The following is a 16,323-nucleotide window of genomic DNA, read 5'->3' on the forward strand; positions in this document are numbered from 1 at the left end:
ATAGACTTTTTTTTATTCTAATTGTGTTTTCTTGTAAAAATCGTGTATTTATGTTTAATTTATATTTTTCTTGTGAATGTTGTGTATCTGATGCTCTGTGCCCGTGATGCTGCTGCAAGTAAGTTTCTCATTGCACCTGTGCACACATGTACGGTGCACATGACAATAAACTCAACTTTGACTTTGGTAGAAGTAGGGAGAGTGCAGAAGTGATTCACCAGGATGTTCTGATGAAGGGTCTCGACCCGAAATGCTGACTGTCCACTTCCCTCCATAGATGCTGCCTGACCCGCTGAGTTCCTCCAGCTGGTATTGGTATTGGTTTATTATTGTCACTTCTACCGAGGTTCAGTGAAAAACTTGTCTTGCATACCGATCGTACAGGTCAATTCATTACACAGTGCAGTTACATTGAGTTAGTACAGAGTGCATTGGGGTAGTACAGGTAAAAACAATAACAGTAAGTGTAGCGGTTAGTGTAACACTATTACAGTGCCAGCGACCCGGGTTCAATTCCCGCCACTGTCTGTAAGGAGCTTGTAGGTTCTCCCCATGTCTGCGTGGGTTTCCTCCTGGTGCTCCGGTTTCCTCCCACATTCCAAAGACATACAGGTTAGGAAGTTGTGGGCATGCTATGTTGGTACCGGAAGCGTGCCCCCAGAACACTCTACGCAAAAGATGCATTTCACTGTGTGTTTTGGTGTACATGTGACTAATAAAGATATTTTATCCTATCTTATTAAGTGTCACAGCTACAGAGAAAGTGCAGTGCAATAAGGTGCAAGGTCACAACAAGGTAGATCGTGAGGTCAGAGTCCATCTTATCGTATAAGGGAACCGTTCAATAGTCTTATCACAGTGGGGTAGAAGCTGCCCTTTGTGTGTTTCACCAACCTAGAGGCTGTAGTTGCAGGGAGAGACTGCACAGGCTGGATTTGTTCTTACTGTAACGTAGCAGGCTGATAGATGACCTTATCCAGGTTTATAAAACTATGAGCGGCGTAGATAGGGTGGATGGTCAGAATCCCTTTCTCCCCCAGGGCAGGGAAGTCTAAAACTGGAGGGCACAAGATTAAGGAGAGAGGGGGAGAAACTTAGAGGAGATCTGAGGGGTAGGTTTTCCGGAACGAGCTGCCAGAGGGGGTGGAGGAGGCAGATACAATTCCAACGTTTAACAGGCGCTGGGACAGGTACTTGGATAGGAAAGGTGCAGAGGGATAGAGGCCTAATGTGAGCAAATGGGACCAGTGTGTGGATGGGCATCAAGGTCAGCACGGACGAGGTGGGCCGAAGGGCCTCTTTCTGCCCTGTATGGTCCTATGGAAAACCAAGTGTTGTGGAAGAAATGGTGTCACGTTCTGGGATTGCAGTTCCACCAAAATAAGTGCTTAATTGGCACTGAAGGCTGCTGCGGAGAAATGCGCCGTTTCAATCCAGTTTTTCCTATTAAATATTAATTTCAAGATCCATATTTTCTTTTCTGAACTTTGTCTGAAGTTCCCCGGGCGCAAAGTGTCAGACGGCTCTGTGCTGTTGGTGGAGGTGTGTTCCCACTGAGGTTAAGGCGCTGGCGGGGAAGCAGTGGCAAAGAGGACAGACCTCGGCGCCGCCTTCTTTACAGGAATCCCACGTGAGTGCTCGATTCCTCGACCAAGGGCCACTTTCCCACAAGGCAGTCATTGCTCAGGTTTCGGAATGTAAATAAAACTGTCTGAGGTAAGGAAGGGGTTGTGGGGGTGGCGAAGTTCGGAGCTAACCTCCTCCCCTCCCAAGCGCCTTGGGTGAATATGACAAAGGGAAGTCGCTTTCTCTGGTAAACACAAACCACAAACCTGCCAACAACCGTGCAACTGCGACGTACTGAAACAAAGTCTTCATTCCACTCTTTTCTGTGGATTTTGATCGATAAATTACTACATTGAAATCTTCCATCCTCGCCCCGGCGTCTGTGTGTCAGGGCTGGGGTCCGATTCGAGCGCGTCAGATCCACGAAACTTAATATTTTGAAGCTTAAACCAAAATATCTTAAAAGGCACGTTTCTAAGATAAAGAGGAATCGCACTTATATTAGCATCCTACACGGCCTTGCAGTTTGTTCCTGTGTAGTCACTGGTGTAATTGTAGAGAAACAGAAATATCAGTCAAGGCACAATAAGTTCCCACACTGAGATAACGAACTCATGTTGTTTTAAAGGATAAATTGACTTTCTGGAGGTGAAAGTGGGGCAAACAGAGCCCGATTCTGAAGCATCGGTGTATTCTGTGGGATTGTACACCCCGGGAGGATTTTAAATCTAATACTATTAAAAAATATCGAATTTATGGCATCAAATTTAAAAATAAAGCTCCCGGAGACTGTATTTCTATTTAAAACTCTCTCTATGATAAAGCCGCTGTCTAGAGAGGGATTCCCTCTTACGTCACTGCTTGGTTACCAGTAAACAGCAAACGATACAGTTCCATATTTGGGCATGTACGTCAGGGATCCCGGATGGGCGGAGCTTCCTCGCAGGAGGGATTTTATCGCGTTTTCCCGGCAATAAATCGGAGTGGAAGCTCGGCGAGAGTGCCATTAGCAGCTCGGTCGTCGGCGGCTTCACTTCTGACGGTTTCGGACTCGCTGCTCCTTTTGTTTCGTGCGGAATTGGACCATTTTCTCGATCTGGCAGGCTACTATTCTAATGAGCCTGACGTCAGAGGAATACATTGGTATAAAAAGGCAGACAGAGGAATTGGTTCATTCATAAAGAGTGCGGCGCAACCGAGGAGGGGCGGACAGGCGCTACTACACCACACGGTTTTTGGAATAGCTGTTCATTGACAAACGGGAAACTGGATTCAAGGGGAGACAAATCGTGGCTCGTCAGCGACTGGGAGGACATGTACCAGGGATTCTCAGGCGACTTCGACTCGGCTTCTCGCTGTAGTTCTTCCCCGTCGGAACCTCAGTACCTGTCATCCGTGGATTCCTTCAGTCAGAGTATAGGCAGTCCCACCACTGCAGCCCAGGTAAGTGACACTTCCAATCAAGCGAACTTTACAACGTGTTACAACTGTCCGGAGTGATGAGGGACCCCTCTCGCACCCTCCCGGGATTATTTTGCAGCCACATTAGGAATAAATAGGAAAGAAATTGATTGTTGGTCGGTGCAAAAGAAAAGTCGAGTGTTTAGCTGAACGGTGCAAACCGCGACGATTAAAGTGAACGTTAGAGACAGATGCATGTGCGGGGTCTATGCCCGCCCGCTGCATTCGGAGCCTCGGGTCGATTGGAATCGATTATCGATAAGTTGCAGCGGTTTCCCGCAGGTTGGAAACCTCATGTTTGCCCTCGGACTCGGTTCCGTGCGTAAGGTTGACGTATTGGAATCCTCCTGGTGACGCCGCGCTGGCCCCGCCCCCCTCCACACCCCTCCCCCCCCCCCCCCCCCGCGCTAACGTGCTGACGCCGGGCGGCGTTCTATTTTGGAACGGTTGCTAGGGCAGCCGCGCTGTCAGTGGCTGGCGAGTCGGGCGGCCCCGCCCACAGCCCCGGCTTTTATGAATGGAAAGAGGCGGGCTCCTGCTTACACCTCCCGGCCGCCCCCTCGGGCCAACAGGCGCAGCACCGACGCCACTCGTGTGGCTCCCTGGGGTGATACCCCAATCCCAGCCCCTTAAATATTGTAAATATGGGATTGGGGTATCACCCCAGGGAGCCACAGGAGTGGACCGGTGCTGTGTTTTTTGTTATATATAGAAAGGTAACACTAATGATTGATCTGTACAAGAATGTAAAGGCTTGCACTGTTTTATTATTGTATATAGTTTGTCTTTTATTATGAAGAAAGTTTATTTTGGTTAAAAAAAGAATTCTAACTCCGTTGCAGCACTTTGCACCACGGTATCCGCAGTGCATGGCAGGGGTCAGGCCTTGACTCGCTGTCACATCATCTGATAAGTAACAGGGGTGTTGTCATCGGTAACACGCATCCCCCCCCCCCCATCCCTTTCCTGCCCCCACCCCCATCCCTGAATCTGCAGAGCTCATTCAACCTGTGCCTTGTGAGCCCGTCACTTGGAGTTCAAAGTTATTTATCGACCCTGAGGCGCTTTGAGATAAACATGATCCATAAACACAAGTCTCCGAGGAAGGTCGCTGGTATCCTGTCACTTGAGCTGTTAAAGAAAAGCTTTGGGAAGTCACATATGGGTGGCACGACTGACGAATGTTTATAAACAAGAAGGACTTTGGGGTTCAAATCCATTGTTCCCTGAAAGTGGCAACACCCAAGTAGATTGGGTGGCGAAGAAGCCACATGCCTGCCTTCACAGGTTGGTACATCGAATATAAAAGTTGGGACACTCTACTGGTTAGACCGCATTTGGAGTCCTCGGTGCAATTCTGGATGTGGTTGCGTTGGGGAAGGTATACAGGAGATTCTTGCCTGGATTGAAGGACTTCAGTTATGGGAGGGATTGGATAGGCTGTGCTTGAGCGAAGGAGACTGAAGGGTGACGTCTATTTAGTAGTTGGTATCAGCAACTCGCTGCCAGAGGAGGTGGGAATCACTACGTTGAAGAGACATCTGGGCAGGCAGTTAAATAGGCAAGGCATACAAGGATACGGTTCTAATGTGGGCAAATGGGATGAGTGTGGACGGGCAAAAAGGTCGGCATGGGAGCAGTGGGCCAAAGGGCCGTTTCAATGCTGTCCAACTCTAACATTCAGAAACTGTTTTTTTTATCCTCAACCGATGGCCACGAGGTCCAGGGACATGGATGGGATGGTTAGATTTGCACCAGGAGTACAACGTGTCCTGGCTCTTTGCAAAACAAAACGTTCAATTTTATTCAATTCCCCACCGCCCTTAATTGAAGTATCTGTCTATTGGGTTGGCACAGCCAGCGTGGGCCGAAGGCCTGCTCCTGTGTTGTACTGTTCGATGAACTCTATTTACATTGGTTGACAAGTGATTGCATCTACCTTTTTACTTGTGAATTCCAGATTCCAACAAATCGCCGTGAGAAATAATTGCTGCCCCTCTCCCCTTCTGTATTTGCCACATATCTCAACCCCCTCAAATGTCTTCTGGATTCGTTCTTAATTTTGATTAAATCAGCTTAGGACAAAAAACACCTCTACTTTTTCATAATTCTTGGTTAAAGCTCATGTTTGAATCCCTGGATTAGTCGTGGCTTCCCACCACTGGACCATTGTAAATGTCTGCTCCCGTTGACGGAGCGACCTTTGTAGGGCACTGGTTGCGAGACCTGAGGTGCAGGGTCCGCCTGAGGAATAACCTTCGTATGGCGACTATCTGCAATGAGGCGACTCCTTCTGGCCAAACCCAGAATTGCCGCTCTAAAGCGCCCACCCTTCCCCGCCACAATGTGGCATCCTTTGGCTTATTACATTACTTAACACTGCAAAGGAAACTTTAAATAGGTCAGTGTTAGGGGATGAAAACTGGTCTGTGTGAGTAGCAACAATTATTTAATAATTATGCTTAAGGTTAAATTTGCATTTGTATAGCACGGTTCATTCCTATATAGGACAATCTGGTAGGAGACTGTGGTTTCCAGACTGATTCACAAGTTCCCTTCAGGTGATTGACAGATCAGTTCATGAAGTAGAATGTATTAAAACTAACACAAAGTTTCTCCCTTCCCCACAGCCCATCCATAATGGAGAGAGGGGTGAGGAGGGCTGAAGGGGTGGGAAATTTGTGAATCCTCCTGGTTAGGGACCAATCCTTCCCCATTTTGATATCAGTGAGCCCATTGTTAATGTGACTTTTGGAAGAGACTTGGGTGGAGCCAATGGGGATCAGGAGTCATGGTAACCCTTCCCAAATGGAGAAGGGCCTCAGTCTGGGGTCCTGCTGCCAGTGGTCAGTGTGGGAGATCCTGGGTAGCAGCCTCCCAAACGCTATTGTTCATAAAGGCATAGGTGGTTTGTACACAGGTATTAACAATGAAACTATGAGTGTAACTCTCAATGTAAGGAGGGCCATGTACTGATTTTATTTTATATTTTCATGCATAAAGTTTATTTTTGAAGATAAGAAAGGGGGTTCATGAATCCCCCTCCCCGTCAGAGAAAGGAAGGGGTCGAGGGGAGGTTCACCATTGCAATATTCCCACACCCTTCCCTCCCATCACCCCAGCTGCTATGCAGGTGGACGGGGGAGAGAGGGGTTCCTAATTCCCAATACCCAAACTTGACTCCAACTGGTGGGAGAGATCCCTCAGGTGGCTGGAACTCCCTGCAGATTCCCCTCCCAGCCCCTCAATTCCCATTCTCCATCCCAAGCCCCCGTTATTAAAAAAAGATCCTGTATTCCAATCTATTTCAGGAGTGTACCACGGGCGTTGGGGAGATGCCGGGATCCTTTGTACCAACCCTGACCGCCATCACCACCAGCCAGGATCTTCAATGGATGGTTCAACCGACTGTCATTTCCTCAGTGGCTCAGACTCAGACCCAATCTCACCTTCCCCCCATGGCTCAACCCTCCATGGATCCATATAACCTCCCCGGGACCAGCTATTCCACCCCAGCTATGTGCTCATACAGCACCGGAGAGCCATCAAAACCCACCCGAGCCAGTCGCTCTCGGAGGGCACGTGATGAAACGGTGAGTGAAGTTGGGCGAAGAAAATGGGCTGACAAATGGCAGATGGAATTTAATGCAGACTAGTGTGAGGTGATGCACTTTGGGAGGACAAACCAGGGTAGTAATTGCACAGTGAATGGTAGAGGTGTGGGGTGTCAGACAGACCTTGGAATACAGATCCATAATTCCTTGAAAGTGACATCACAGGTAGATAGGGCCCTAAAGAGAGCTTTCGGCACATTGGCCTTCATAAATCAGGGCACTGAGTACAGAAGTTGGGATGTTATGTTGAAGTGGTGCAAGATGTTGGTGAGGCCACATTTAGAGTATTGTGTGCAGTTCTGGTCACCCACCTACAGGAAAGATATCAATAAGCTTGAAAAAGTGCAGAGAAAATTTACACGGATGTTGCCGGGACTTGAGGACCTGAGTTACAGGGAAAGGTTGAATAGGTTAGGACTTTATTCCCCGGAGCGCAGGAGAATGAGGGGAGATCTTATAGAGGTATACTAAATTATGCAGGGTATAGACAGGGTGAATGCATGCAGGCTTTCCTCCTCAGGTTGGGTGAGACTAGAACCAGAGGTCATAAGTTTAGGGTGAAAGGTGAAATATTTCAGGGGAATCAGAGGGGAAACTTATTCACTCAGAGGGTGGTGCAAGCATGGAATGAGCTGCCAGCGGAAGTGGTGGATGCAGGTTCAATTGTAGCAGTTAAGAGAAGTTTGGATAGGTACGTGGAAGGGAGGGGTTTGGAGGGATATGGTCCGGGTGCAGGTGGATGGGACTAGGCAGAAGATCAGGTCGGCATAGACTAGATGGGCTGAAAGGCCTGTTTCTATGCTAGAGTGCTCTATGACTCTAAGGTGACCCGTTTCTTCCCCCCCCCCCCCCACATACACACACATTGTGTGTGGATCCACAGTGTAGGCGCCCTGTTGAGCGGCAGTGGTCAACGGCATGAGATCAGAACTGTGTAAGGGTGGTTGTGTTTTAGTGTTACTGCTGGGAGTGGAAAGCTCTCCCTCTCTTGGGCTTTCACTAGGTCTTCCACAACCACTGGTTAGATGAAGCTCCCTCTGCAGCGTCCCATCACACACTCCTGGGTGAGATAGAATGAATCAGCATGGAAACACAGGCTCTTCAGCCCAGCTCCTCCGTGCTGCCCACCTGACCTTTCCCCTCAATTGCGCCTGGCCCATATCCCTCCAACCCTTTTTTGTGCACCCCAATCTCGCTCTGCAGAGCCCTACCACACACCCCTGGGTTAGATAGTCATAGAGATGTACAGCATGGAAACCGGCCCTTCGGCCCATCCCCTCCATGCCGACCAAGTACCTTACCTGAGCTAGCCTGAATTTGGCCCATATCCCTCTTAAACCACCCCCCACCCCCCAAAGTGACCCAGCAAACACTCAGGGTAGGAAGACCCCAAGTTGGCCCGCTGACTTATGAGATAGCCCCAGAATGTTTTGGTTCTTCCCCCCACCCACCAACCCCCCCCCCCCCCCCAGAGGTCTGTTGGGCTCGGAGGTGGGGACCCTCGCTCCCCCAGAGAAGTTTGGGCTGGGGGAGGGAGGGTAGGGGGGGGGGCAGTGTGTGCGGGATGGTGATAATGGCCCGGAGAAACTGAGTGTCCTGTTCGTCTGCCGCCCGCAGCTCACCGCCGAGGAAGAGGAGAAGCGCCGCGTCCGCCGGGAGAGGAACAAACTGGCCGCCGCCAAATGTCGGAACCGCCGCCGGGAGCTGACCGACCGCCTGCAGACCGTAAGCACACTGTCCGTGCCTGCTTTCCCCGGGACAGGGGAGGGGGTGCCCGGCTCCCCGGGGGAGTATGCGACCCTCCGGGGAGTTGGGAGGGCTCTAGGGGCGGGGATGACGAGGGGAGAGGGGCATCAGGACAGGTCCCGGGTCGCACCGTGCCCGTCCCGCGGGGACCTGTGACGGGCGGTGGGAGGGACGGCGGGGATTCTCGTCCCCCCCCCCCCGTCACCCTCCTCCCTCGTCCCCCCCCCCCCCCCGTCACCCTCCTCCCTCGTCCCCCCCCCCCCCGTCACCCTCCTCTCTCGTCCCCCCCCGTCACCCTCCTCCCTCGTCCCCCCCCCGTCACCCTCCTCCCTCGTCCCCCCCCGTCACCCTCCTCTCTCGTCCCCCCCCCGTCACCCCTCCCCACTCCGTCACCCCCTCTCCCTCTCTCTCCCCTCACATCCTCCTTTCCCCACCCCCCCCCCCCCCCCCCGCTGCTCGCACTAACCGCCTGCCTCGGGTTCCCCCCCGCAGGAGACGGACCAGCTGGAGGAGGAGAAAGCCGAGCTTCAGTCTCAGATCGCCGAGCTGCACAAAGAGAAAGAGCGGCTGGAGTTCGTGCTGGTCGCTCACAAGCCAGCCTGCAAGATCCCGTTCCAGGACCCTCTCAGCCCGCAGCCCAGCGCTGCCAGTGCCGAGGTGAGCTCTCTGGGATTGCCTATTACCCTGGATGGGAAGGAGCCCCCATTGACCGGGAGCTACCCGTCGGGCTATCAGCTGCCGGCGGAGGTACCGTTCAGTAGCCCCTTCTATCCGCCTTGTGAGACTGTCCAGTCCTTTTTGAATACTAGCCCCAACGCCTCATACACGTCTTCATTTGTGTTCACCTACCCAGAGGGAAGCAGTTGCGGCCTCGTCCACCAGCGGAACAGCAGCAGTGACCAATCCTCGGACTCTTTGAACTCGCCATCGCTGCTGGCTCTCTAATCTGCTTTCACCTCACTTCACTCCCCAGCGCCCCGGGGCTGCTTTAAACCCCCCCCACCCCCCCCCCCCCCCCCGAGGCCCGTCCTCCCCCAGCAGCCCGGGATACCCGGGGGGAGGGTGGGGTGGGGGAAGGAGGGAGGGAGAGGGGATTGGGGCGGGCTCTGGAGGAAGGGGGTGAAATCGCCTGCCTGCCTCGTTCTTTGTTCGCCTTGCCCCCCCCCCCCCAACCCTCTCTCTGTCCACCTCGCTGCCCCCGGGGAGGAGGGGAGAGGATGGGGGGTGGGGGGGTCAAAGCGTCATGAACAACACCCCACCACCCACACACACACACACACACACACACACACACACACACACACTGCCAAATAGCTCCTCTTTGCCACTCCAAAATATAAAAAGGTGGCGGAGAGGAGCAACCAGCGTGGCGGAGCCAGTCAAGCGTGCTTTGCATTTCCGAAGCTGCACTGTTACTACACCAAGGCGCTCCCGAATGTACTGTCACCCAGAACCCTGACCCAGCGAATGTCTTGCTGACGGAGTGTTGCCCTCGATACCCTCTCTGCATTAGTCGGCTGTACCCGAGAGGGTGTTTGCAACCCCTCCCTGATGTAAAGACGGACTGAGCTGTTTCACTGACGGTGGAACTAAGGGGGGCAATTCTGCTTTGAACGTTCCACCGCTTCGCCGGGGACCTGCTCTCTCTAACATACTGTGAATCCAGACATTTTGTGAAATAATGACATGTTTTATTGTGTGTGTGTGTGTGTGTGGCTGAGAGGGGAGAGGGGCGATGTACTTTCTTCATTGTAAGGGAAATGCTCCCCTTCCAATTGAACAAGATGTGAAGTTTTATATTTTTAGACTAGTTTTAATCTATCTGGACCTTCGGGAAGCCAAAAGCAGAAAAGAAGGGGGTGGGGAGGTAATCACTGGTTTTATATCCCGCCTGGTTATTAAACTCTGTAAGGGACAGGCAAATCAGTAGGCATGTAAAACCGGCCCAATCACCTGGGATTTTTGAGTTAAAGTCTCTTCCCTCTTCCTACCACCCCCCCCCCCCCACCCCGTCCCCTTCAGATGGGATGGGGTTTGCAGCTGTGACCTGGCATTTTCACAAGCCCTCGCCCCGAGAAATGCTCCATCCTTGCCGCGAAGTCTGCCTCTCCCAACAGGCGCCGCTAGGTTGGCGAGGTAAAGATTCAATCGGATCACTTCTTCCGCCCCCCCCCCCCACCTTGTTCTCCCGAAACGGCCCTCTTCCTCTGAACATCTCAGTGCATGGCCAAGAAACTGACTTTTGTGGTGCCCCTGCAGTCGAATAGCCGCCCCACCACAAGGGGTGCCTTGGTGGGAGCGCCTTCGGGAGGGGCAGGGGCGGAGAGATTTGAGGGGGAAACCAATCCGGGCAGAAGTTATACAGTAACAACACTGCCAGTTCTGTAAGAATGAGGGAGGAAACACCTTTCTATTGTCATATCTGGGGCACAGGGTTTGTCCTTCAACAGCAACGCCCAAGTCAGGTGGCAGAGGTCTCCCTTTCCAGAACCAGAGACGGCCCCTTCCAGGTAGAATCTGGCCCTGCCTCTTTGGCACACCAACTCCCCCCCCCCCGCCCCCCTCCCCACCCCAACCCTACCCCACCCTACTGTGGCTCACCTAGACCTGGTCACCCATATCAACTCTGGCCACCAGCCCAGACTGGTGTAAAAGCTTTGTTTGACTTTAAACCACTGAGATGGGAGGTGAGAGGAGGAAAGTGCACCTGATATTTCTGTGCAATGCAGGAGGTTTGCTCCCTTTAACTATTGTGCTGAATGCAGAATATCACATCTAAGTTATTGTATTTTAATCAATATTTAATGTAATTTGCAAAACAGGTAAACATTATGTCAAACTGGCTGACTACAATGATGTATTTAAGCTTTTGCAATGATCTAATGAATAGCCAACAGTTCTAGCCTGTGTTCACATCTTACTTGACATTCCTAAAGCTGTGTGTCAATGCAAACTCAAACCTTGGGTCGCTACTGAGCTTATCCTGGTTCAAGCAACTGTAATCGGACATGGTGGGGAAAGGGGCGAGGTCCATGGGGGGGGGGGGGGGTGTTTGTGTCTGTGTGTGTGTGTGTAGAGGGGGTGGGAGAGGAAATGCTGCTCACCCTGTCCACAGAGGATCAGGCGCTTGACTTGAAATGAAGTTTGCGACCCAAAGCCCTGCCCTCCTCCCCTGGCGGAGTTGCTGGCTTAGACTGAACTGCAGTTGGGAATGGCTACATCCCCCCTCAGGAGCAGAGAAGCAGTGAGATGATCACTGCTCCAGTCTCCCATGGGCTTAGCTGGTACCTCCCTTCCTGTATGAAGGATAATGCATCTCCCACCAATTGGCAGCCTTGCTACAGCAGGCTCCATTTTATACTTTTTATATTTTAATATTTATTTTTTTATTTCTATATGTACTTTTAAAACATGCAACATTTTCTTTGCAAAAAAAAGACCAGATTGAATTCAGGACTAACTGTACAAAATGTCTGGAGCCATAAACAATTTACTGACTTGTAAACAGATTCCTAAAAGGGGAACAATTAAAATCAGTCCTGCTGTGTGTCAGACTATAGGATACAAAAACTACTGACCCCCGCCCCTTGTTCCTTTTCCTTTGTATGTAGTCTTGGTGTGGGAAACAATCTGCTTCAAACTGCCACTGCTTATCAAGTGTTAGTCCATCAATAGTGTCTAGTTTTTAAGCTCTAGTTACTTAAAGCTTTTAAAAAAAAATGTTAAAATTTATGTCAAAAAACTGCATGGAGACCAGCTACAACATTTCAAAACCAGATCTGTTATTTACTGTGACACGGGATTAACTCAGACTGTGTTACCGCAGACGATTGTATACTGTATGTTCCTGTGTCTGTACTATGACAATGTTCATGGTTGTTTATCAAAAAATTATATTGTAATTATTTCAAAAATATTGAAATCTATTTCTGAATTTGTGACTGTAGAGTTGTGTGTATATATTGTGGCATTGCAATAGGCTTTAAGCCAGATTTGAGAGTAGAAATTGTTGAAGAGTGGTTCCCTCACCCAGTTTGGGAATACAATTGTTAGCCCCACTCCTGGTACTCAAACTGTAATGCTCAACCTGTACCACTGCCACCTCTCCACCACACATCAACCCAGTAATACTACTGACCACTGCTTGAGTCATTGAATGTATTGAAGGCCAAGATGGACAAGTATTTGGTCTGTAGGAGGGTTGAAGGTCGTGGGGAACAGGGGACAATGCCAAGATTGGATCAGCCCCGATCTCTATGAACAGTGGAGCAGGCTTGGAAGGTCTGAACAGCCTCCTCCTGCTCCCATTTCTTGTGCTTGCCAAGGTGTGCCCCGTCACCCAAGGCCTGGACAGATCCACTGCCAGATTCAGGATGTGGTGCTGACATTGTGGTTCCACTGAGGGGAGCGGCAGTTTCCAGTGGTACAATCTACTGCCTGTTCTAAGGGGCTTTGGAAGGAAATTAATGCCCTCTTCGCTGGAGAGGATCCCAAAGCATTGGGTGGGGAGGGGGGGAGAATAAGTGGACCTTTTTTATATGCAACCATTCACATGGGGATCAGGGTTGTTCTAATTTTTACTCTCAAATGTGTCACAACTCTGGGAGATCGACACAGCCCTGTGCGTTCCTTCTCTCCAGCTTGTGTTGCCGTCGGTGGGATCAGCATAACCTGCTGGATGCCTGGGCATGACTTAATTAAACCAATTCAGTCAGGACCATTCACTGTACCTCCGTCTCCAACCCAAGCATTCCACAGTTTCTGGATGGGGTGGAGGTGGGGACAACACTTTAAGTGAAACTGATATTGAGCCACACTTTAAAATCTTGAACGATTAGTCATTCTCTCCATCTTAAGGACTTCAACCTCCTTGTGTCTGTCTTTCCCCTTCTCGAGTGTATTTCTGTGCATCTCTTTCTCTCCTGCTCCATCTTCCTCTGCCTTATTCTGCCTCCCTCCTGTCTCTGCAGTTCCCTGTGTGTGTGTGCGCCTCTGTTCTTCAACACCTGCTCTCCCTCTCTCTGCCTCTCTGTGTGTCCATGACTTTGATTTCCACCCCCCCCCCACTTCCTCATTTTCTGACCATTACCCTGACATGCCCTCGATCCACCAGAGTTCAATGCACTTTGTGAAATTAAGGTTTATTTTGATATTTATAAATATTTTGCTCCCTGTTACACAGTGAAATCTGAGTTTGTTGCATCAATAATCTGCATGAAAACTGAAATTTGCAATGTTTTACTATGTGTTAATAAAGGAACCATTGATGCTAAATCCACATTTGTTTGTGTGTTATTTATGAAAATGGCCATGAAGGGGCATTAAGCAATTACTTTTTCTTACCTTTATAACCATAGAACAGTACAGCATAATACAGGCCCTTTGGCTTGTGAGACATGATCTTCCCTTCACAAAGCCATGCTGGCTGTCGCTGATCAGACCGTGATTCTCTAAATGCTCATTGATCCTATCTCTAAGAATCCTTTCCAACAGCTTGCCTACCACAGACGTAAGGCTCACTGGTCTGTAATTCCTAGGACTATCCCTACTACCTTTTTTGAACAAGGGGACAACATTTGCCACCCTCCAATCCTCCGGTACCATTCCCGTGGACAACGAGGACTCGAAGATCCTAGCCAAGGGTTCAGCAATCTCCTCCATCACCTCACGGAGCAGCCTGGGGAATATTCTGTCGGGCCCCGGGGACTTATCTGTCCTAATATTTTCTAACAGCTCCAACACATCCTCTCTCTTGATATCTACATGCTCTAGAACATTATCCTTACCAACACCATCCTCAGCACCTAATTTTCTGTGTGGGATTTTTGGTTTTAGAATAAGTTTATTAAAATTAATAACAAACAAATGAAAATGAATTCTGTGCCCACTATGAACCAGTGGGCACAGAATCCTCCATCTCCAGGTGTACCCAGGCACAACCATAGCCTCGAGAGTGGGGCAGGCAATCAACCGACAGATGTCCTGCTGCCTGGACCTGTGCGTAGCTGCAGGAGCAGACTGGTGTGGAGGTCTGTCCGCCATACCACACCTGCACCCCTCACTGGATGGCAGACGATCAGGAGGGTGGGGGCTGATGTGTGACCAGAAACTTGAGCAGCTTCCTTAAGTATTCAGATAACGGCTGCAGCTGTACATGTTCTGTTTATACATGGAACAAGATAACAGAAATGGTAAGCAGTCATAGAGCAATACAGCACGGATGCCGACCATGTTGTCCACCCAGCTAGTCCCAACTTCCTGCGTTTGGCCTATATCCCTCCAATCCCCTATCCTCCATCTACCTATCCAAGTGTTTCTTAAATGATACTATTGTACCTGCCTCACCCACTTCCTCTGGCAGCTCGTTCCATACACTCACCACCCTCTGCGTGAAAAAAGTTGCCCCTCAAGTCCCCTTTAAATCTTTCCCCTCTCGCCCTAAATCTATGCCCCCTAGCTTTGGGCTCCCCTACCCTGGGGAAAAGACCGTTACTGTACATCTTATAATTTTAAACACTTCTGTAAGTTCATGAACCAACTCTGCATTTCTCTGTCCAGTCCTGTGTAATCCACCCCAGGTCCCTGATGTAAAGGGGGAGGGTGCCCAGGTGAAGAGACCTGGGTGGGGAACACCCCATTGCCAGGTCGTAGGACGGACAGCCACGGTGTGTCCTGATGGCATTCAGTGGACGGGACAGTGGACAGAGTGCCGGAGCCACCTGCACAGTAAGTGCCTCTGCGCGGTGTGGTGCAGCACAGAGGGTGTTTGTGAGAGACGGCCCACGTTGTGTGGGACCAGCTCCTGGGGGGGACGTTTGGAAATTTGGTCTGATGAGCAATTCCAGACAAGCCTGGGTGGTTTCGGTTGGATCAGCCCCCCACCTTCAAGCCCTCTCACCACCCATTGCGATGGGAATGCCAGGAGCTACAACCAGGCAGCCAGAGCACCTGCCTCCTGCTGGCAGGGTGCACCCCAACAGGAGGCGACCAGGTCCCAGACTCTCATTAGAGATCCCACTAATAGACAGGCACTGCCCCACCACCCCCAACGCACAGAGCAGGACGGCTGATTCTCGCCGCTGGGAGCTGGGTGTCACTCTGAAGGCAGTGCCCCTGGTAGAAGAAATACGTCACAAGCACACACACTATCGGCGAGGGGGCTCTGTTTTCAAGTCCAAGGGTATTGGTATTGGTTTATTATTGTCACTTGTACCAAGGTACAGTGAAAAACTTGTCTTGCATACCAATCGTACAGGTCAATTCATTACACAGTGCAGTTACATTGAGTTAGTACAGAGTGCATTGATGTAGTACAGGTAAAAACAATAACAGTACAGAGTAAAATGTCATAGCTACAGAGAAAGTGCTGTGCAATAAGGTGCAAGGTCACAACAAGGTAGATCGTGAGGTCAGAGTCCATCTCATTGTAAAAGGGAACCATTCAATAGTCTTATCACAGTGGGGTAGAAGCTGTCCTGAAGCCTGGTGGTACATGGCCTCAGGCTCCTGTATCTTCTGCCCGATGGAGGAGGAGAGAAGAGAGAATGACCCGGGTGGAGTCGCCACCTGTATACAGACGCACCCCACTGACTGACCGTCCTCTCCTCAACTGGGACTCAGACCTGGGGCAGAGACTAAAGGAGGGTGCCCTCTTGTGCAATGACAAATTCACTAGCTTCATCTGGATCTAGGTGGCAAAAGTTAGGGGTGGGGGGGTGTGGGGGTAAAGTAACCAACGGTTGCCACAGAGCACGGACGTCACCATTCTGTGAACAACGCGAGCTTGTTATTTACACAATCAGAGCACCAGAAACTTTTGCTTCTCTCGCATTCAGAGCTGGACAACGTCCAATGTACTTGGAACGTCTCTCACTGACAGTCATGCTCCATTTACAATTCCATGCAACTTGACAAGGCTGCTTGTCTGAAGTACTTG

The 16,323-nt window shown here is 50.5% G+C and overlaps 1 protein-coding gene across 3 annotated transcripts; it reads left to right on the forward strand.

The window, feature by feature from the left end:
• The first annotated feature begins 2,572 nt into the window (after positions 1 to 2,572).
• fosb (FBJ murine osteosarcoma viral oncogene homolog B) lies at positions 2,573 to 13,661 on the forward strand. Of its 3 annotated transcripts, XM_052044278.1 has the most exons (5): positions 2,573 to 3,009; positions 6,339 to 6,620; positions 8,259 to 8,366; positions 8,880 to 9,044; positions 9,241 to 13,661. In XM_052044278.1, the coding sequence occupies exons 1-5, from the start codon at positions 2,881 to 2,883 to the stop codon at positions 9,304 to 9,306; spliced, it is 750 nt and encodes a 249-aa protein (XP_051900238.1). In that variant the 5' UTR covers positions 2,573 to 2,880; the 3' UTR covers positions 9,307 to 13,661. The 3 variants fall into 3 exon arrangements, with proteins under 3 accessions (XP_051900238.1, XP_051900237.1, XP_051900239.1); XM_052044277.1 differs by having other exon boundaries at positions 8,880 to 13,661; XM_052044279.1 differs by lacking the exon at positions 6,339 to 6,620 and having other exon boundaries at positions 8,880 to 13,661.
• The last annotated feature ends 2,662 nt before the right edge of the window (positions 13,662 to 16,323 follow it).

The sequence above is a fragment of the Pristis pectinata genome, chromosome 35 (assembly GCF_009764475.1).
Source record: "Pristis pectinata isolate sPriPec2 chromosome 35, sPriPec2.1.pri, whole genome shotgun sequence".
NCBI lineage: Eukaryota > Metazoa > Chordata > Chondrichthyes > Rhinopristiformes > Pristidae > Pristis > Pristis pectinata.